General features: G+C 39.4%; 5 protein-coding genes across 5 annotated transcripts; 2 read left to right on the forward strand and 3 right to left on the reverse strand.

The window, feature by feature from the left end:
- Positions 1-1,087: 1,087 nt before the first annotated feature.
- LOC117635345 (disease resistance protein Pik-2-like) lies at positions 1,088-2,176 on the forward strand. The gene has a single exon (XM_034369676.1). The coding sequence runs from the start codon at positions 1,088-1,090 to the stop codon at positions 2,174-2,176; it is 1,089 nt and encodes a 362-aa protein (XP_034225567.1).
- Positions 2,177-2,222: 46 nt separating this feature from the next.
- Positions 2,223-2,987, forward strand: LOC117635346. The gene has a single exon (XM_034369677.1). The coding sequence runs from the start codon at positions 2,223-2,225 to the stop codon at positions 2,985-2,987; it is 765 nt and encodes a 254-aa protein (XP_034225568.1).
- Positions 2,988-6,437: 3,450 nt separating this feature from the next.
- LOC117635697 lies at positions 6,438-8,089 on the reverse strand. Its single transcript, XM_034370048.1, has one exon. The coding sequence runs from the start codon at positions 8,009-8,011 to the stop codon at positions 6,461-6,463; it is 1,551 nt and encodes a 516-aa protein (XP_034225939.1). The 5' UTR covers positions 8,012-8,089; the 3' UTR covers positions 6,438-6,460.
- Positions 8,060-17,277, reverse strand: LOC117635347 (the record flags this gene model as incomplete). Its single annotated transcript, XM_034369678.1, has 3 exons — positions 16,699-17,277; positions 8,834-10,519; positions 8,060-8,206 (listed from the first exon to the last, which is right to left on the reverse strand). Coding segments are annotated over exons 1-3 (2,412 nt in total), but the record flags the coding sequence as incomplete, so codon positions are not given.
- An 84-nt stretch (positions 17,278-17,361) lies between these two features.
- On the reverse strand, positions 17,362-20,697 carry LOC117635348. The gene is made up of 3 exons (XM_034369679.1): positions 20,335-20,697; positions 18,941-20,029; positions 17,362-17,460 (listed from the first exon to the last, which is right to left on the reverse strand). Exons 1-3 carry the CDS (start codon positions 20,695-20,697, stop codon positions 17,362-17,364), a joined length of 1,551 nt encoding a protein of 516 aa, XP_034225570.1.
- Between the last annotated feature and the right edge of the window lie 999 nt (positions 20,698-21,696).

Consider the following 21,696-nt stretch of genomic DNA (forward strand, 5'->3'; position numbering starts at 1 on the left):
ATTTAGACTAACAGATTTGAAATTGTAACCAAGCATACCCATTGGTTCTATGCCAGATTCATAACTCAAAAGTTTTTCTGGTCCTTGTGCTCAACAAAATCTTAAAAATGCTAAATTCTTATTGTTTTAAAAGATTATTATTATTATTTTTGGTTGAAAATAACTTATGCGAATGTTACTGGACTGGTCCTAAAACGGGTGCGAAAATATGATTTGTGGAAATAGCAACACTATTTTGACTGGTAAGTAGCAACTCTTATACAGTTCAAGTTCTTGATTGATTGCAAAAACAGTATTTAGGGATAGATTGACGGTGTCCTCATAGTTCATGCGTTTACCCCTTTAATATTTGTTGAAATTCTGTTCGGGTGTTGTTCCAGAAGGAAACCTCACACGGGTAGTCGCAACCAGCCCCCCCGAGAGAAAGAAGAGCTAGCCAAGGACTTCGATTGCAATTTGAAGAACATCAAGGACTCGATAGCTAAGGCTGATTGAAGTGGATGGCTTGTGATTAGGGTTGGTCCTGCCTCCCTCCCGAGCTTAAAATTATACAGTGAAAGCTCCTGAACTCAAGTGTAAGTTCTTTGCCACTATATATTTTGTAAACTGTATTTTCAGTAAGTAATTCCCCTGTTTAATCATCCTTTAGAGTTTACTTTTGGGGGAAATAAAGTGGTAAAATTCAAAAAATAATTATAAGTAAATTGGATCTTAGTTACATTCCACAGGAGTAGTAGCTAAAGCTACTTGCTGAATAATTCATGCAATTGATATTAAAATAATAGGAGATGCATCGCTTCGGTCTTTTTTGTGAATATATGTTTTTGCTAAAGACTTTGAGGCTTGGTTGTAGAAAAAAAACATCTTGTTTGTAATCAAAACTTTAACTCTGTTGACAGAAATGTTCACTAATTGAGTTCCATTTCTTGGGATATTTTTGTTGAAGCATGGCTACAAATTCCGACGAAATCTTGCCCCTTGAGAGAATCAGAGGAACCATCATTCCCTCTCTCCTTGGCAGTCTCTCCAATGCCAAACTCTCCCTCTCTAACAGCCAAAGTGATTATGAGATCGACATGAGATCGACATGGCCACCCAAATCGAAAAGTTACGGAGAGACCTCGTTTACATCAGGCAGGCATTCACCGGGCTCAAGAATTTTGAAGAAAGCGCTAGCGCTCTTTTCAAGATTCTCCTACAACCGCAGCACAGCCTCCACCAACTCTTGGATCAGCCCACTCAATTCCACATCCATGACTCGCGAGTGAAGCAATTTCAATCCAAGCTTTGGGTCCACAGTGAGATAATCATCAAACTAAAACTCCTAATTCCGTCCCAGCACCAAATGGTGTTGAACAAGGCTAATCCTTTGTCACTGACTGGCGTTGTGTTCGATCCCAACAAAGTACTTGATCAATTGTCTGACTTACATTTCAGTAAGGTTTTTGGAGATAGCCCCACTTTTAGAGATTTTTGGGTTGTATATAACAGTCTTTGTGTTACTACAAAGCTCTGCTTGTTGTGTTTTGCTGTGTTTCCAGCAAATGAGGTTGTAAAGAAGGGGCTTCTGGTACATTGGTGGATTAGAGAAGGGTTCCTGAACCCTCCTGTTGATGGCAAAGAGACGGTCATGGAAATTGCAGATGGTGTATTTGAAGAGTTAACAAAGAAGGGCTGCATTGAACCTCTTTACAAGAAACGGAGATCAGTTGTGCGTAGTTTTAAAATGCACCCTCTTATTCGTTCCGCAGTGATTGTGATTGCCAAAGATGTGAGATTCTTTGATTTTGATGGTAAAGGAAATCCCACTGCCAACTTTTCATGGTCTCACCGGGCTTGCTTGATGAATGGTTCTTCTCATCTGACATTGGCAAACAGACCCGATTTGGATCCAGAGAAGCTACAGACTATATTCAATGTGAATGAGGCTTATCCAGATTTTTCCGAAGTTGACTGGTCTAGGTTAAGGAATGTGAAGGTTCTTTATCTTGGAAGGTGGCACGGCAGAGCTAATCATCACATTGAAGTAGATGACGTTGAATTCTTTAAAGGGTTGAGGTATATGAGACATTTGATTTTCTTCAGCCTACAAGGGATATCTAGGATTATGGAGCTTCCTGATTCACTGTGCAAGCTTTCTAGTATGAGGATCTTGGATCTTAGTAGGCTTGCTTAAGATGCTCACTCATTTGGATATGTCTGAGTGTTACTTGCTGGAAAACATGCCTAAGGGGATTGCCTTGCCCTCAGAACTCCAAGTTCTTAAAGGATTCATAATTTGCGCTCATAAGAATGATAGATCATGTACTCTTCATGATTTGTCAGCTTTGAAGAAGTTGAGGAAATTGACAATCAACACAAGCAGGGAGGATTTTCCCAGAGAAGAAGAGCTAATTGTTTTCCAACAGTTTGGATCGCTTCGAAAGCTAACAGTAGCATGGGGAGGCTTATACCTCCCAGCCATCCAGCTGGATAAACGTATTAAGCTGAAGAATATTGCTGCTCAACGCACAACATCAAACACTTTGAAGAGTAGTGGAGGTAACCAAACACAAGACAATGCTGCACCAGAGCCAGCAACACCAACTGGCATAAGAAACCATTTCCGTAAAATCCCTTCAAGTTTACCAGCCTTCAAGCGAATCACTGGAACTACTACCAGGAATCAGGAACATTTTAAAGAACTAGAGAAGCTGGATCTGCAGTGCTACCCTCAGATGACAGCACCCAGTTGGTTGATGCCTGGAAAGCTTAAGAGTCTAAAGAAACTCTACATTAGAGGAGGACAGCACCAAAATCTAGGTCAAGTTCACGAGAATGACAAGTGGACAATTAGGATTTTACGTCTTAAGTTCTTGAGTGAATTAAAGCTGGATTGGAATGAACTCCAGGTGTCATTTCCAGACTTGATATATTTGGAGAAATTTAGATTCCCTAAGCTCACTTTCTTCCCATGCGATGCGAGTGGCCTATGGCTGAAGCCCTGAACTTGAACAACGGAATCAGCACTGGTGGAACTCTTGGTATGTACATCCAAGGAGTTAAATTCAAGTGTTTACTCGATTGAAGTACGTTGTCCATTTTTGGCTAATGTTGTGAGCCTTTTTTTTCTTCTTTACTCAGAAAATTTAATTATGTTTCAAGTCTGCAATGCGAGAGAAGTTTGAAAACACTAAGAAAATACTTTTCTCATGCCTTTAGTTTCAGTGAAATTTAATCTTACTCAAAAGTTGAATTTCAATTTTATTCAAGCTATTGAGAAAATGCTTTTGTTGAATATTATCAGGGGAATTTATAAATTACAGACAATCTGATACTTAATTGTCTGTGAAGACAATCACATGTCACTTTGAGTGGCCAAAATATGTAGTAGAAAGAGTAAAACAATACGTTTTTGGGACTACTTTGGACTTGGAAGTTTACTCCCAACTTTAGGAGAACATGGGAACAAAGGGTTCTATTTTAACCATTGGAGAGGGCTGGTCTTACAATGGTATTAAAAATATTTGGCTTGCGGAAGACTGCAGGGTTTACTCTTGAAGAGTCAATACAAAGTCCTAGGGTTTTCATCTGAAAAATTTTATGGGTTCGGAATTTTTGTTCATATGGGTAATAATTTTTTCCAGTTGCTGTTGTGTGTGTACATTTCTCACATTTTCTTGTTCTGTGTGCACTTATACATTAAGGCCATGTTTGGTGGGCCGGCTAGAAAAAGATTGGATTGGACTTCATAATTTGAACTAGACTGGTTGAGACCGGATTAGACTTTAAGTCTGTTGATTGGTGCTATAATTATTATCAGATTTTTTAAAGTATCTTTTCTTTATGAGATTAAAAACTATATATTTTTCCCATAACGAACAAAATTATAGTCTAGCAAAAGAGAAGTACAAAAATATAAATTGAAACAAAAGAAAAAAATCGATAGTATGAACCTATGAAATTTGAAAGATTCACCACAAGAACATATGAACATTTTGAAAAAATAATAAAAATTAACGCACAAACGAAAACTGGGTTCCAGATCGGACGAAAAATTAAAGCAATTTGAAAGATGTTAATGGGTTCCACATTTGAAAATTTTCAAAGGAATAAAAAACAAGATTGAAGAGAATACACGAAAACCAAGATAAAAACTCAGGAACATACAATTGGCCGAAAATTGTTTTAGCAGAAGAAGTGAAGCAGATCAAGAAATGGGCAGAAGAACGAAGCAGAAAAGCGAGTAGCAGAACAAAAGAACAGAGCATTGGGACACAACAGAAAATGGGCTTCAATTTATAGAGTAAAAAACCATAGCTTTCGACATCTGAATTTCAGAGAAAAATAAAATAAAATATCAAGTCCAATCCTTTGTGTCCATTTTAATTGAATATATCCAATTCAGTCTGGCCCACCAAATAAGGCCTAAGGCTCATTTCTTTGTGTTTTCTACAAATTTGGTGCAGGTCATCAGGGCTTCGATTTGAAGATCCAAATTTGAGCAGCTCTGGTGATGCTACAGTGTTAAATTTAGTTTTATGAATGATGCTCTTAAGAGCACTTCCAGCGCTAGGGCTTTGCCCTGGCAACAGGTCCCCCAAGCCTGGTTTCATACTCCAGCGCAGGAAATCCAGCCTAGACAAGGCATGGGACTCACCAGTCCGGGCAAGTCCACAGCTAGAAATTGATTGAGCTGTTGCTTGCGAGCTGCTGACGTCAGCAGCTGATTTTCAAATATTTTTTTATTGTTAGCCCACATTGCCCAATGGTTGCAAGCCATGTGGCTTCTCCTGGAGCCTCCGATCAAAAAATCTTGCACAATCCAACGATTGTCCAATTTTTGGCTTTAAAAAAATAGAAAAAAATATCAAAAAACTTTAAAAAAAAAAATCAAAAAATTCTGGAAATTTTTTCTACACATACCTACCAATATTATTCACTTTCCACACCAATTTTAATGTCAAAATTTTATATTGATTTTTAGGTGAGAATTTTACGATAAATATTAACACTTGAGAATCGAAAATCTTATCCGAAAAGCTTATCAAAATCAATGGTTTAAGTATAAAAAATAAAAAATAAATTTAAGTGAATAGTAATTGCCTTAGCCTTAGCATTTTGGGATGGAATCACAAATGGCAAGGCTGCCACTATTCACATGAATAGTAGCACCCCTTGCCTTAACCTTAGCCCTTTGGGGTGGAGATGCTCTAAGAGCATGCACAAAGAAGAGAATGGGCCAAGGGTTTAGGGTTTAGGGCCTAAACCCTAAACTCAAAGGAGCAGAAGCATGGAGACTTTCAAGGGATTGAGTGTGTTGATGTCACAGGGCTGGTAAAACTTCTGGGGTTGAACTAAACGGAAGGCTCAACAAATTTGGATATATTATGCTGACAACTTCTGTTGGCATTGTGGAACATTAACAAAATCGTAGATAATTTAAGATTTAGCAATGTAGATAAGTTAGTCAAAAGCCAAAAGGTGCTTTAGTTGATACCCTGTGCAATTATTTGGATCTTTTTGCCTTAACATTACTTAATGATACATTGATTGGGCCACCATGTTCCCCAAATTGTTAGGTTTCTTTTTACCATATGTTTCATTCTTTTCTATTATAGTAGGCTTAGTGATGCAGGGCAGCGGTTATAAGTTGCTGTCTAGTAACCCAAACATACCCAAAATATAGAGAATAGAAGGATAAAGAATAGAACTGAAGTTGGAACGAAGATAATTGAGTTCTAGGGCAAAATTCCAACAGAAACTCTATAGAGTTACGTATGAGATTATATTCATTAACAAAACTTCATACAAGAGTCTCTAACTAGCCTATTTATACTAGAATACAGAAAACCTAATTGACATAGGAAATTAAAAACCTAAACAGGATATTAAACCAAATCCTAGTAATTAAGAATAGGAAAATAAAAGAAGTAAATAATAATTTAAAGTAAATAGAACCCTAGCCCAATTGACTGACGGGCCTAAGTAATCTTAGAGAGCTTCCTACATGCTCTTGCATCACTTAGCAAGACAAAAAAATTTAATAAATCTAACAATTTCATTTATAAGATATTTTACAGGAATTCTGCCGGCACAATCCCCTGCATAAAAGTGTGCATGAACCAATTTGCTGCTTTCAATGTGTGATCTTGGTTATGCTGATCAGAAAATTATATTAATGAGGATTATTTACAAAGCAAAAGTGAAAACTGATAATAGCTGAAGCCTTTGGACTGCTTCTCAAACAAGAAACCAACAAGGCCATAATACTCTGCTGCTATATCATATGGATGCCAACTTGATTAAAATTTGAACAGGTTACGTGGTTAACCCTCTTTATTATATAGCAAAGGGACAAGCAGAAAATCAACAATGATCTGCTAAGCTATGATTATGCATACTATGTATGAAATGTATGGAATCAGAACCAGTAAATTTGAAACAAATCTTAGACATTCTGAGAATTTAGAATTTTCTTTTAACAGTATCCTATTCGGTGGATATTGATATTACACTGAGAACACTCAAACACCAATCCTTCACAAGGTTTACCACATGCCTCACAAGGAAGAATGTTATCTCTCTTATCAAAAGGAATGACACTCTTTTTCTTCTCAACAAGGGTGACAAGGTGTTGGTGAGAATGCTTGTAAGTGCTCCCTAACTTGACATGGCGATACCTCCCAACAACGCAATGAGGATGACAATCGAAGTCACAATCTTTGCAGTAATAAAACCAATGTGTTGAGTCTCGTTCTCCTTCGCATATTTGACAATAACATTCTCCCAGTTCATCTTTAACCCGACGATGTGTGAGCTTGAGAGGATGATTGTCATACCTGTGACTTGCGGTAAGAGGTAGTTGAATGCATTGGATACACAGATGAAAATTGCAGTTGACACAACTGAAGCGGACAGCTGGTTGACTATAATCACCACAACCTCGACAAGAAGGGTTGCTCCTTCTTAATATGCCTCTTATTGACGATATGTAGGACTGCCCCTTGTCATCCTTTGTGTTGAAGGTGAGGGGGTGTCTATGAGCCGGATGTGTAAGAGAGTTGGAAAGAGTATTGCATTGGAGGTCAAGGTAGAACTGGCATCTTTCACAGCTGTAGAGGAAGCCGTGGCTAAAGCTGCTGCATGCATGGCACTCGAACATGCCATCCGTAGACGGTGCCTTTGGGAGGAGTTTGAGCAAGTGTGGGTGAAATGGGTGAAGCCTCTCCGTTGGTAATTGAGCACATGTCTTGTGGAGAAAGAAATGACAATCATCTTCTTCTTGTTTTGTACAGCTATAAAAGGCATCTGTGATCGGTTCGATGCAACCGTCACAAGTAATTCTATCATCTTTTTGCACTTCATCTCTCAGGAACAACAAATGCTGATGACTAAAGTGTTTGATTTGTGCAGCTAATTCTATCCGGTCGTCGCCCTGCTGGGCCTCACCAAGCATCGTAGCTTTGGACTCATCGTCAACGATTTTGGTAGTTGTATGGCCATGCCTTTCTTTCTCCAGCGCAATTATTTCATCTCGAACGTCCTCCTTCATTACGCATCTATTATGAGCAATGCAACTGCAATGTTCACAAGAATATACAGCTCTTTCTTTCTTCATGGGTTTGTGGCAGACTCTGCAGAATTGATTCCGGGGCTGAACCACCCCAAAGGACCACTTGAGCACGAGAGGGTGTTGGTGCGCAGTTATTCTGATCTGGCGTGGTAACGAAGTGCATTCCTCATGGACCAAAAGCTGGCAGATGCTGCAGAGATAGGCGACGCCATTCCCATGTTTGTTACATGCATCGCAAGTGAATTTCATTCGCTTCCGAAGGACGGTGAATTGGTGGTCATGGCAGTCATAATTTCCAATGTTTCGCCAATTGGAAGCACATTTGAGGTCAAGGTTGAAGTCACATTGGGAACAAGTGTAAGTATGGTTGTCTCTACAGCGTTGGGAACATACATCACACTTAGTCATCGAGTAGTATCTAGGTTTGCGAAGAATAAGTGGGTGCTTCCGGTGCATTGGATGTTGAATCTGACGGGGTAGCTTTTCACATGATTTATGGAGAGAGAGGTTGGAAGGATCTTTGTTTCCATTATAGCCAGGGCCAACGTCACCGCACATATTGCAAAAAACCAGTCGACCATACTGATTAGGTTGCAGTTCCGTGAATATGCAGGGACGCTGCAATTTGTTAAGCTCATTTTCTCTCCCTATCTGTCAACAATCACAAATTTAGTATATGCAAACTGCTACTGAAAGATTATATATTAGCATGAATTGTATAATTAATTATAATCAGTCTAGATTTTATTATTTGAACCCTTTCCAATCTAGCTAGCCTGGTGGTGCTACTTGGACAACATTAACTGGTCAGTCTATAATCGAGGTATGACTCGCCTATGTCACCTCTATCAAAGACATGACCATAATTTTGATCCAAATAGTTTATTATATATTGTGCAATACAGAGTCCGGACGTTATAATTGTGCGGACTTCTTGTATTTTCTACTATATCCTCTTTGCTTTCCTCCTTGTTTACAATGACGTCCACATGGTAATAACGTCCGGACGTCCGGATGAGAGAAGAATACTGTATATATATATATATATATATATGTGCGTGTATGAACCGCATTCACTGGCCACCTTGAAATCAATAATAATTCTCTAATTAGGGCGAGACTCACATTTTGTATAGTCACGCATCCAATTGGAAAAACATATATCTATATTTAATATAACTATAAGTCAGGCTATGAACAATATTAATTTTCAACAAAATTGATTCAGAAAATCATACGGAAATGGTAAGAACGAGGGCATGAGAAAAAGTTACTCACACAATATAATTCTGATCGATGGATATTTACATGACACTTAGAGCATTCAAAGACCAATCCTTCGCAAGGTCCACCGCACAATTGACAAGGAAGAATGCTACTTCTCTTATCGAAAGGAATGACGCTCTTTCTCTTATCGATGAGGGTGACTAGGTGTGGGTGAGCACTAATCTTGAAAGTACTCCCTAACTTGACTTTGGGATACCTTCCCAGAATGCAATAAGTATGGCAATCAAAGTCACAATCCTCGCATGAGTACAACCATTCTTGTTTATATTGTTTTCCTTCACATATTTCACAATAACCATCTCTTTTAAAGATGAGTTTGAGAGGATGATCGTCGTATCTGTGCTTAGCAGTCAAAGGTACCTTAACACATTGAATACAAAAATTGAAGATATCATGATAGCCATTATTTGTCAGAGAACTGAAGCGAGCAAAAGTTTCTCCAATAGATGTATCACAACCATGGCAATAGTTGTAGTGCTTCTCCCAGCTTCTGTTGAAAAAGAGGCGATCTTCATAAAACTCATGTGTAAGGGACTCTGAAAGCGAAATGCACTCAAGTTCAAAGTATAAGTCGAATTTGCTACAGTAGTATGCAAAGCCTTGGCAAAGGTTCCTGCACAAGTGACACCAGAACACACGGTCAGTAGAAGGAGCCCATGGGAGCAGTGTAAGAGGAAGTGGGTGAAGTGGGTGAAGCAGCTTTGTAGGTAATTGAGCACATGTTTTGTGGAGGAAGAAATGGCAACGTTCATTTTCTGTACAACTATAATATGCGTTAGTGATGGGCCCGATGCAACCATCGCAAGTACGGGATTTATTGTCTTCATCTTTAACCTCATCATTCAGGGCTAAGAGATGTTGATGACTAAAGTGTTTGATTTGATGTTCAGCTAATTCTCTTTGGTACTCCACCATGTTGATCTGCTGGGACGCTCCAAGTATCATATTTTTCGACTGATCCTCAACAATGTCGGTGGTTGTAACATCACGGAAGCTCTCATGTGTTGCACATTTAGTGCGGGCAACATAACCGCAGCATTGACAAGAATAAATGGCACGATGCTTTTTCATGCTCGTATAGCATACTTTGCAAAATGGGTTGCTTCGGCGAATTTCTTCAAGGGACCATGTGAGCATGAGAGAGTGTTGGTGCCCGGTTATTTTGATGTCGCGTGGTAACGAAGGAGTGCATCTCTTGTGGACTAGGAGCTGGCAGATGCTGCAAAAGTAAGGGATACCATTCCCATATGATCCACAAGCATCACAATTGAATTTTATTCGCTTCCGAAAGATGGTGAATGTGTGCTCGTGACGATCATTTTCAATAATATTTTGCCAATTGGAAGCACATTTGAGGTCAAGGTTGAAGTGGCATAAGGAACAATTATAAGCCAAGCTGGCTTTGTAACGTTGGTCACAGGCAGCACAAGTGTATTTTGTAGGTGTGAGGAGAACAAGTGGGTGTTTGCGGTGCAAAGGGTGTTCGATCTCACGGGGTAGCTCGGCACATGATTTATGGAGAGTGAAGCCAGGAGGATACTTGTTGCAAGTGTAGCTAGGGCCAAGCACAGGATCCCCGCATGCATTGCAAAAAACTAGTCGACCATCTTCTTTCTTCTGCTCTTCCTTGTACGTCAAGGGATGCTTGTGACTGAAATGTTGAAGCTCCATTTCTCTCTGCTCTCAGCAATAAATGTTTACAGAGAAAACAACTGCTACCACCAATTGATCATATATAAAACATAAATTGTATAAGCTTCTCAGAATTTGATTAAAGTTTCATTTTCATTGGTCTTGATATTTAGACAATGAAATATCAAAATGTGGGTGAATATTCGTAAAACCAAATAAGTTTAAAAATTCTACAAAAATAATACTTGTACATATTTTCCTAAATCTGAAAGCACAAAATAGGATAGAGTGGAGGTTTTCATACCTGAATTAAGGATGACTTGCGTGACGTGGATGTGACCGTGGCTCTAGAGCTAGCAAGAGTAATTTTATTAAATTGTTTTTTGGGTGATCACTAGCTAATGAATAAGTAAATGGTGTGATGCTGAAAGATAGACTAGTGACATATAAAAGTGGAAATGTAGCAACAAGATATGTGTGTATGTATATATACAGAGCAAGCACTCTTTAGTGAATTCTTTGCTGGGGAGTGAAGTAATGAATATATACGCAGAAACAAAGTATTGAAATGTGCATCTAACCTATAAGTAAGCATTCAGAGGATTCTTTGCTGCCGACGGAAGTATACACTTTATATAAAAAGAGAAAAGAAAAGAAAAGAACTTGAGTTTTGCATGTGACTGCTTATTCTTTTGGGAGATTCACTATTATACCCAATATGGGGGCCCAAATTATAAAAATACCCTATATAAAATGGACTTTAGAAACACACCCAAAGCCCATTTACAACATAACAAAAAAGCTTTTAACTTCTTATAAATTACAAAACTGCCATCAATTTCTTAAAACAAGCCCAACCCCAAAATCTCATAAAAATACCCAAAGCACTCAATAGGGCATCAAAGTAATTTAATAATCAATATTAAATTCAATAAGGCTAGCTATCATTTTTTGGGTTTTTTTTTGGGTTTGTTTATAGGAATTCAATTGTGTAGGGTTTATTTATAATATTAGTGCTAGAAATGGGTATATCACTAAATATCTCTATTCTTTTTTCTTCAATGAAAACGCAATTGGTGAGTTCTCTTTTACTTACATGTCCCAGAGACAAGAGGCAAATTAGTTATTCAAATCGTACTTTACTTGCTTTCCCATGTAGATATTTGAATTTGAATTTCTTGAAACATCATTAGTGTATTGATTTGTTGTCTTTGCCGATTATTTTGAATTTATTCTGGTATTGAAGATTGAGTTGTTAACTATCAAAAGATTTTGAACAGATTTTGACGTTCTTTTCTATTTGACAATTAATATAAGAAATATATTAATACTCTTCTCTATTTGACAAAGGAGTAACTATCAAAAGAAAAGTTGCCAATAGGGTCTAGTCCAGTGAAAAATGGCATTGACTTGCATAAAGAGGTCTCAAGTTTGAACTCCCATGACATCTTAGTTGTGTGTGTGTGTGTGTGAAAAACTTTGTCCCTTGTAATTTAGATTATCGTTTGTACTTCAAAAAAAAAAAAAAAAAAAACTATCAAAAGAATAGTTACACTACACAAAAGCTTGGTGTGTTGAAGATTGGCTCGCAAAAATGATGCTAAAAGGAAGTGGAAACAAGCAATGGCTGCAAGGAGGAGCAGCAAAGAAGAAGAAGTCGCAAGAGGAAGCTGGTGTTGCAGGCAACCAGTTGTTTTTTGCCAAGAGCAGCGAAGTCGTGAATTCTTACATACTAGTGAATTTCTCGAATGGATCACCAAGAGGACGTAGGCACGAGGCCGAACCTCTATAAATTTTTGTGTTTTTGTGTTTGTTTTCCCTCTTCGGTGTGCGTGTGTTTTATTCTCAAAGGGGTTCTTGTGTGTGCCATTGCATATATATAGTCCATCAACGATAAGACCTTGGAGTGTTTGTACACAAGAAGTGGTATTAGTAGCTAGCCTAGGTCGGCAACAGATATTGGTTTATGCCCAAGTGCTTTTACAATCCAAGAAGGTGAGGAGCAAGGAGTTCGGCATGGGGGGATCTCTCTTCTACACAAGAGATCCGGGTTATCCAAGTTTAGTATTAGGTGGAGCACCTTCTCACCTAAGGTGCATCAAGGCAAGAGGTTTCTTGTTATTTTGGAGCTCTTAGGAATTACTAGAACGGTTTCCAAGAGGTGAAAGAGGTTATTTGGGGTCAACAATTGTCCATTGGTGATTTTAGTTCACCAAGGTGGAGAGTGTTGAAGATTGGCTCTCAAAAAGGATGCAAGGAGGAGGTGGAAACAAGCAATGGCTGCAAGGAGGAGCAGCGAAAGAAGAAGAAGTAGCAAGAGGAAGCTGTTATTGCACACGATCGGTCGTTGTTGGCTAGGCGACCTGTCATTTTTTGAGGAGAGTAGCAAAGTCGCCACTTCTCCGGGTGACTGGTCGCTTGGCAAAACGACTAGTCGTCGCGTCAATTAGTTCATGTGCTGTTTCGGCGTTTTGGCGTGTTTGACTTGGTTTTCCCATTATTTTGGGATTTTCTAGCCTAATTTAATAGGGTTTTGGTTTCCTATTCCTAGTTAACTTGTAGCAAAAGTCCTATGCATTATAAATAAGACTTTTAGAGCTAGGTTAAATAAAAAAGAGAGGAGAATTCAAGAGTGAATTTTCAAGGTAGAAATGCAACACATAATTCAAGGGTGAATTCTTGAGTGTTTACAAGGACATCAAAAGGTTTGAGCAAGGGCGAGAGAAAAGAGGGCTAGGGTTCCTGTGAGAGCTAAGGGGGTTCAAGATTGTAACCAAAGTTGTTCTTACATACTAGTGAATTTCTCATATGGATCACCAAGAGAATGTAGGCACGGGGCCGAACCTCTATAAATCTGTGTTCTTGTGTGTTTGCTTTCTCTTTTTGATGTACGTGTGTTTTATTCTCAAAGGGGTTCGTGTGTGTGCCATCGCATAGTCCATCAATGACAAAGTCTTGGAGTGTTTGCGCACAACATGGTGTTCACTGTTTTTATCAAGCATAGTATAGACAATGATGCGTTACTTCATTAACTTAGAAAATGGATTCTGATCCTCTGTATTTACCCATAGTTTGTTAAATCTAAGCCACTCAACAATCTAACGACTTAACACACAACATGTTATCAAACATTTAATTCAGGTTCTTTTATTTTATTTTATTTTATTTTTCCAGAACTTATTAATCTTGTCTTATATAGCAACAAGACATACCAACACAAAAACAGAATAAATAAATAAATAATACAGAAATGAATTTAAAGCAAGCTTAAGCAAGTTTCAAACAATCAAAATATAATCAGTTCATGACAGGGTGTTTTGAACAACAAATTAACACCTAAACTTAAACCAAAGAAAATGAATAAGGCAGAAAATGAAGATAATGAAATTAAAGATAGATAGAGAGCAAACCTGATGAGTGGTTGGTACAGAAGAGCAATGAGAGTTTGCTTTACAACTGGGAGAGTAAAGTCAACTGTTTAATCTCTTCACCACAAGGTCCACAAACCCCCTCCCCCCTTTGACTGAGCCAAACAACATCGTCTTGATTAGGCCTCATCATTTGGCCCGCGGGCTCATGGGCCGATGGGAGCCCATCCGGCCCATCGAAAAAAATCCCGGTCAAGTTCGTTATGGGCTTTGAGATGGCCCGGCCCGCCTTGGGCCGGACTAGGCTTGGGCTTAGGTGTTTGAAGTCCGGCCCGGCCCATAAGCCCTGCCCGATTAAGCCCAAGAAATCCCAGCCCGGTCCGCCCACAAAAGCCAGGCCCGTTAGGCCCGCATACATATATAATTATGTATAAATAAGAGTTTAGGTTTAGGATTATATCACTTAAATCACATATGTAATTTGTTTCATTTCATTTACTTTTCTTTACTCATTCCTAGTTTATAATTGAATGATTAGCACATTAATTTGTGTCAATTATTAATTCAACAATTATATATATATATATATATATATATATATATATAAGATGAACAACATATCACATCACCAAATATAATCATATCACGAAACATAATCGTACCACCAAATATAATCATGCTTTTCATGAACACATCACCAAATATTTGCATATTTATTCATACCATCCTTTAAAAAAAATATTTTTTTATACTTATTATTTTTTAAAATTATTTCTTAAAACGTATTACAATCTAATTATGTAATAACCTCAAAAATAATACTTGATTTTATTATTTTTGTGAAAAATCTTATAAGATGTGTGACTTTATTGGATGTTTTATGAATTTGGTTTGAAGTGAAAATATTGGAATTAAGTGAGTTTAATCTCAAATTTGGACTAAAATGCCTTTATGATTAAGTTTATGATTTTTTAAAAATGAAGTAGGGCCCGTTGGGTTTAGCCCGGCCCGGCTCGATGGGCTTTTTCAAGCCTGGCTTATGGGTCGGACTTGGGCTTTGAATTTTCTAAAAATATCCGGCCCGACCTGACCTGATATTTTCTCCCTCCTCTTTAAAGCCCGGCCCATTAACGAGCCCTAGTCTTGATCACGAGGGCTGCCCTCAACTTTGGACTCTTATAGCAAGCAAACCAATCACTTTGGAGAACCTGATGGGCCAGTCAAAGCATCATAAAAGTTAAGAAAAAGAGAAGTGAAAGAATCCAATTTTTCTTTCTTTTTTTCTTTATCTTTATTGAGGTTCACTCTCTCAATCAGTCTCAAATAAATCCAACTCGATTAATTCCATATATTGATGGAGCTCTCAAGTTCGAATCCTTCATTTTTAAGTAATTAATAAAAATAGAATTTTTTAAGGTATAGAGTAAGAATTTGTATCCAATTAGTTTCCACTCAAAACCTAATGAGAACGAGCAAATTGGACTAGAAACCCAAATTTGGATCCAATTAGCTTCTACTATCTTTTATTTCTGAAAAAAGAAGAAAAAAGAAATATAAGAATGGCTTCAAAATATTTCAAGGTATCATAAACTGATAAATTTAAAAAAAAAAGAAAAAGAAAAAAAAGGGAAGGTTGTTGCTTTAATAAAGCACGTTTGCCCTTTGTTTGGTGCGTTGATTGCTTGAGGAGTTGTATATTCCTTGCTCTACATTCAGACTAGCTGCAGAATCTATAGAAGCTTCTCATCATCACTAAAGATATTCTCTGCAAAATAGTGTTGTCTGATTGTGGTTCCATGTTTATTAATATTAGGCTTAATTGTTGAATTGCCCATGAACCTCAGTTGTAGTCTCACTTTGCCCTTAAAACTCAATTTGTGTCGCTTTACCCCTTGGAACTCCATGTCTTACTTTGCCAGGCATAGTTGCCTGAGTTTCAGGGGCGAAATTAAACTAGAATTGTGCTTCAAGGGCAAAATCAATAATTAAGCCTTAATATTAATGTTCATACCTGAAAGGTTTTGAATATTCTCAATGATTTTCATTCAACAATCGTGTGATAAGAATCCTAAGCTTCTACATTTAACATCGGTGCATTTACCCGCATCTAAAACAATCTTAACCCTTAAATTAATCTAATGAGTTTTAATTGTATTTAGACTAAAACTATAATTCACCTTATTCTTATTGGATCAAATCCTCTCCTAACATTGTACACCTTTCAATAACAAAATGACCAAATTAAATAAATAACCACCATGAACTATAACATCTTCTATCTCTACCTAGTAGGATTTTCTTTTTATGAGAACCAGTTCACATATCAGATTTAAGTCAAACTACAAACGCCATGATTTCATTTTGATTGTGTTCTGTGTGAGTACTGATAGCATAGGAAATTGAAAAATAAATTATTTTGGATCTCCCATGAAGATCAAGCAAGAGACAAATACCCAACACTCTATATTTACGAATCCCCCAATTGGGTACAAATATAAACCCAACACCCAAACTGAAGTCAAAGGATTATTATTATTATTTAAAAAAGAAGGAAAGCTTGATACGCTTGAGATTAGACCAAAGAATCATTTCCATCAATAACTACTCTAACAAAATAGAAATAAGGAATTTTGATGTACACTATATCATCTTATTTAGATTCATAAAAGGGAAAAAATTAACGAAGACAAAGTGATGAGAGCGATATTCAATTCAAGAAGCAATAGTGTCCCTAATTTATAAAATTAATACATTAAAAAAGATAATTTATTGGTATGAGACATGCCTAATTAATGTCAGTTTTGGAATCAAATTCCAGATTTTGATAAGAGGAATGCTAGTAACCTTCTCTCTAACCTTCGCCTGAACCCAGCCACCGTGATCGGCGCTCTTGGACTTGGTGATGCTGTACTGGTACGAGAACTGCTCGTAGGAAGGCTCCCCCTCCCCGGCAATCCCGAACGCAGCTATCACCCCCATCAAGGCCACCCAAAAGTTGGGATTGTACTGGCCAGGAGCGTACCCGATCTGGGCAAGGATCTTCTGCACGGCAGGCTGCAACGGCAACCTAACCCCTTGCAGAAGCACGTCGGTGAAGAAGGTGACTTCACCATCCCCTGAGTCGCTGAGGGACTCGGTAGGGCCCGGAATTCTCATCTTCACCGAGTTCGGAATAAGGTACTCGACCCTAATCCTCTCCAGCTCCCGTTCGGTAACCTTGTTGGGCTCCAAGTAGTCGACCCCGAACAGAGTCCTCTTGGGTACACCCACCGGTATCCTACACCGCTCCCGGTGGATGATGGTCACCCTCGGCCGAGAGGGACCGGCAACGCCCTCACCACCACCGGAGGTGGAGGCCTCCGGCTGATGCTCAAGGGTACCGACGCGGGTACGGTCCTTATAAACCGCGGCCAAGGGAAGCGGTTGCCCCGTCATAAGCCCCTTGCCGATGCCGTGGGTGGGAACAGAGTTCACCTCCTCACCGAGTATATCGACATCGGTGTCCTCTCCACCCTCGGACTAGAGGCTCGCAGCCCCACTGGACGTGTCCCAGCCCGATGACAACTCCTCATCGAACGCATTGGGCTCACTGCCTAACGATGACTCGCTATCCGACAGCTACAAAAAAGGAAAGGAAGGCTAAGGCCGTGTCATGAACTACCCTACCGATGCCTACGTCGCTACCTATAGTTCACTGGACCATCGAAGGAAAATCCTACTAACGATCGGCTAGCCTATGCCATGAAAAGACGTACATAAATAAAGAGAAAACATTTTGGGAGTACCAAACGGTACCTTACCTTGAGTAGTTGGGGAAGATTTGATTGCCGAATGGAGACTTCGGAAATCGCCTTGAATGCCGAGAACTTCTGTAAAAATCGCCTGGATTGCCGTTCACTCTCTTCAGAAATCGCCGCACAGAGCTCTCGCGTCAACTCACAATTGCAAAGTGAGCTTTACGTCCGGAGCAACCTCTATTTATAGGGAGAAGGCTGCAACGGTACGCCTCGGGAAACCAAACGGCTCATAAATGCGACCGCCAGGCGTAGCTTCGCTAGCCACGTGTCGCCCGGTGGATGGAGATGTTGATTGCACGCCAGGCGCGGAAGACGAAGCGTCTCTGCACGCCAGGCAAGGAAGACGAAGCGTCTCTCTGCCCTCACGCCTCTCAGCATCAGCGATCCCTCGGGTCCCAGGAGAGCCTCTTCCGAACGATGATTCCCGAAGGGATCAACACAAGCATCATTTCCTTCCCCCAAACGAGCTTACCGAACGGCAGGGCACCTTCGAACTGCCATGGAGAACTAAATTCCCTTCCGAAGAACCTTCGGAAGAGAACTTGGGGGACTACTGTTTATACCGGAAATAAACGACCTGTTACCGCCAGGCACGTGGACAGAATCGATATTTATCACAATGACCCTTCGGCATGCGTCCTGCCGAAGCCATATATTTTGGCTCTTTTCCAACGGGACACGTGTCACGCTCACAATCCGCTTCTACAGTCCCACATCGAAAATATGAGCATAGTGCACGCCTCCCAAGACCTATATAAGAAGACCCCTATCCTCAAAAGGAGGGGAGAGAAACCAACGGTACGCTACCGCTTGATCTGTAATCTAATATTTACTAAAACCGTACTTACTTAAGTATCGGAGAGCCTTCGGCTGGTACCACACCGGTATCCCAAGGTCTTACCGAACGTGTCCTTTTGCAGGAACTTGATCTTCCGAAAGGTTATTCCCTTCCGAAGACATAATATCACTAAGTTGGGCGAGCCACGTGCCGAACCACTTTTTCGCATCAATAGTTGTATCCTGGGAGGCGAACGCTAGTGAACCATAAGCACCAGTGTGGGGCGTAATTCGTCTTAAGGTTAGAGTGTCCAACACTTTCCTTGACTCAATTATTCAAGTTCTTCTAATCCATATTATGTGATTTTTCATTGTGTATGTTTGTAAGCATGCATTAATTTTTTTAAGCATAAATTGAATGATTATTTCTGAATTTTTGTGTAAAACACAGCAATTATACCCATTTTTTTCCAACAAAAACTTCTGCACAAATCACACTTAAACACGTCGCCAGTAGAGCATACCATAGGTGCCCTTGAGAGGAGTTTGAGTGGGTGTGGATGAAATGGGTGAAGTCTCTGTGTGGGCAATTGAGCACAGGGTTTGTGGAGAAAGGACTGTTGTTCTGTGCAGCTATAAAATGCATCAGTGACAGTGATTGGTCGAATGCAGCAGTGACAAGTAGTTATTCTATCAGAAATATCTTTAGCTGCCTCATGATGATCACTCAGGGATAAGAAATGTTGATCATGACTGAAGTGCTTGATCTGCACACCTAATTCTAGCTGGTTCTGCTCCAAGTTCAACTTATGGACCGGCTCAACAATTAGTATCATATTTTCATGATCAATGGTCTCGATCGTTGCGGCATAGGGATCTTGATTTTCTTGTTCCATTGCAGTTGTTTCATCTAGGACGTCCTCCTTTATCACACATGTATTGTGGGCAAAGTAATTGCAATTCTCACAATAATAAACACCACAAATTTTCTTCTTTTGGATGAAGGGCTTGTGGCAGACTTTACAAAATTGGTCGTCAAGTTGAAAGCTTGCTTCAAAGGACCATCTAAGCATGAGAGGGTGTTGGTGTGCAGTTATTTTGATGTGGCATGGTAATAAAGTGCATCTCTTATGAACCAACAGCTGACAATTGCTACAGAGGTAAGCAATGCCATGTCCATCTTGGCCACAGACATCACACGTAAATTTCATTCGCCACTTCAGAAGGACGGTGAATTTGTGCTTATGGCAGTCATAATTTCCAATGTTGTGCCAATTGGAAGCACATTTGAGGTCAAGGTTGAAGTCACATTGGGAACAATTGTAAGCCAAGCGGTCTTTGTAGTGTTGGTCACACACAACACAAGTGTAATCTCCAATGGTGAGGAGACCAAGTGGGTACATAGGGTGCAGAGGGTGTTGCATCTCATTGGGTAGCTCCGCACATGATTTATGGAGAGTGAAGTTGCCGTGAGGATATTGGTTGGAACTGTAGAGCATTGGGTTTGCACACCCAAAGCAGAAAACTAGTCCACTATCAATATTTATCTGCTTGTCCTTGAACATCAATGGATTCTTGTGACTGAAATGTTCAAGCTCTATTTCTCTTCCTCTCTGTCAACAATCAGTAATTAATTTCAGTACACGAAAAAATAAGGCCCTGGCAAATTTTTACTTTTATAGAAAACACCTAACATATGGTTTTTTATTTTTTTTCAACAAATGACGACAGCTCATTGATCACCTCTCTAATTGAAATGAAACCTATTATGAGAGAAGTGATTGGAAGGTTTTTAATGGTTCAAATAGGTTTCTATGTGCACTAAATCCTTAAACTCAAAACAGCATATCAAACAAAAATAACATGAAAAATTATAGGCCAATTATGGGCAAGAGTAGTTTGGGAAGAATTTACTTACACAGTTTAATTCTGACTGGTGGATGTCTACATTACAGCCAGACCATTCAAAGACCAATCCTTCACAAGGTTTGCCACATGCCTCAAAAGGAAGAATGCTCTCTCTCTTATCAAAACAAATGACGCTCTTAATTTTATCAACTAGGGTGACAAGGTGTGGGTGAGCATCATGCTTGTAACGGCCCTCTAACTTGACTTGAGGATACCTCCCTAAAACGCAATCAGGATGGCAGTCGAAGTCACATTTTTTTGCAGTAGTAGAACCAATCTTTTGGATTTCGTTTTCCTTCGCATATTTGACAATAAGATTCACCTTCGTCGTCTTCAACATTATGATAGGTGAGCTTGAGAGGATGGCTATCATAGTTGTGTTTGGTGGTAAGAGAAAGTTTAACACATTGAATACATAGGTGCAAGTTACACCGAAATATTGTATATCTGAAGCAGCTGAAGCAGGCAGTATTATCTCTAGAAATACTGCAACCCCTGCACAAGAACGTGGAAACTCTGTTGAAGATGAGAGGATTATGTTCACGAGCCTCGTGAGTAAGAAGGTTTGAAAGAGAAATGCATTGAAGGTCAAACAGCAAGTCATATCTTTTACAATAGTACAAATCCTTGGCACAACGTCCTGCACATAAAACGCCAAAACACACCGTCAATAGAAGGAGCCCGAGCAAGGAGTGTGAGCTGGTATGGGTGAAATGGGTGAAGCATCTTTCTAGGCAAATGAGCCAGCTTTTGTGGAAAAAGAAATGGCATTCTTCTTGTTCTGTACAACTATAAAAGGCTTCAGTGATGGTGATGGATCGCATGCAACCATCACTAGTAATTGTATCATCATGATCTTTAACCTCATCAATGAGGACTAAGAAATGATCATGACTAAAGTGCTTGATTTGTGCAGCTCCTAATTCTAATTCTATCTGATCCACCTCCATGTTCATCTCCTTAGCATCACCTAGTATGAGACTTTTGGACTCATCATCAACTGTCTCGATGGTTATGTGCGTGGGATCATGATTTTCCTTTTCCAACAAAGTCGTCTCATCCTGGAAGTCCTTATGTGTGGAGCAACTAGCATGAGCAATGTAATTGCAACACTGACAGTAATAAAGAAGGCCATTGCTGGTCATGGTTGTGTAGCAAACTTTACAAACTTGATCATTGTAGTTAACAATGGCTTCTCTCGAAAAATTGTAAGCTTGAGAGGGTGTTGGCATAGAGTTATTCTGATGTGACGTGGTAATGAAATGCATTCCTTATGAACCAAAAGCTGGCAGACGCTACAGAGGTAGGAGAATCCATGCCCACCTTGGCCACAAGCATCGCAGCAGAGCTGCAATTGTTTCACAAGGACGGT

The sequence above is a fragment of the Prunus dulcis genome, chromosome 7, assembly GCF_902201215.1.
Source record: "Prunus dulcis chromosome 7, ALMONDv2, whole genome shotgun sequence".
Lineage (NCBI taxonomy): Eukaryota > Viridiplantae > Streptophyta > Magnoliopsida > Rosales > Rosaceae > Prunus > Prunus dulcis.

What these genes read in the sequence shown, in the direction of transcription:
- LOC117635345 (XM_034369676.1), top strand. Translation starts at nt 1,088, where the DNA reads ATGGCCACCCAAATCGAAAAGTTACGGAGAGACCTCGTTTACATCAGG.
- LOC117635346 (XM_034369677.1), top strand. Translation starts at nt 2,223, where the DNA reads ATGCCTAAGGGGATTGCCTTGCCCTCAGAACTCCAAGTTCTTAAAGGA.
- LOC117635697 (XM_034370048.1), bottom strand. Translation starts at nt 8,011, where the DNA reads ATGCACCGGAAGCACCCACTTATTCTTCGCAAACCTAGATACTACTCG.
- LOC117635348 (XM_034369679.1), bottom strand. Translation starts at nt 20,697, where the DNA reads ATGATAGCCATCCTCTCAAGCTCACCTATCATAATGTTGAAGACGACG. An exon ending in ACCAGTCAGAATTAAACTGT is followed by an intron (nt 20,030 to 20,334) that starts GTAAGTAAATTC and finishes GATTGTTGACAG; the next exon opens with AGAGGAAGAGAAATAGAGCT. An exon ending in TCCTCTCAAGGGCACCTATG is followed by an intron (nt 17,461 to 18,940) that starts GTATGCTCTACT and finishes CCTTTTTTGTAG; the next exon opens with CTGTCGGATAGCGAGTCATC.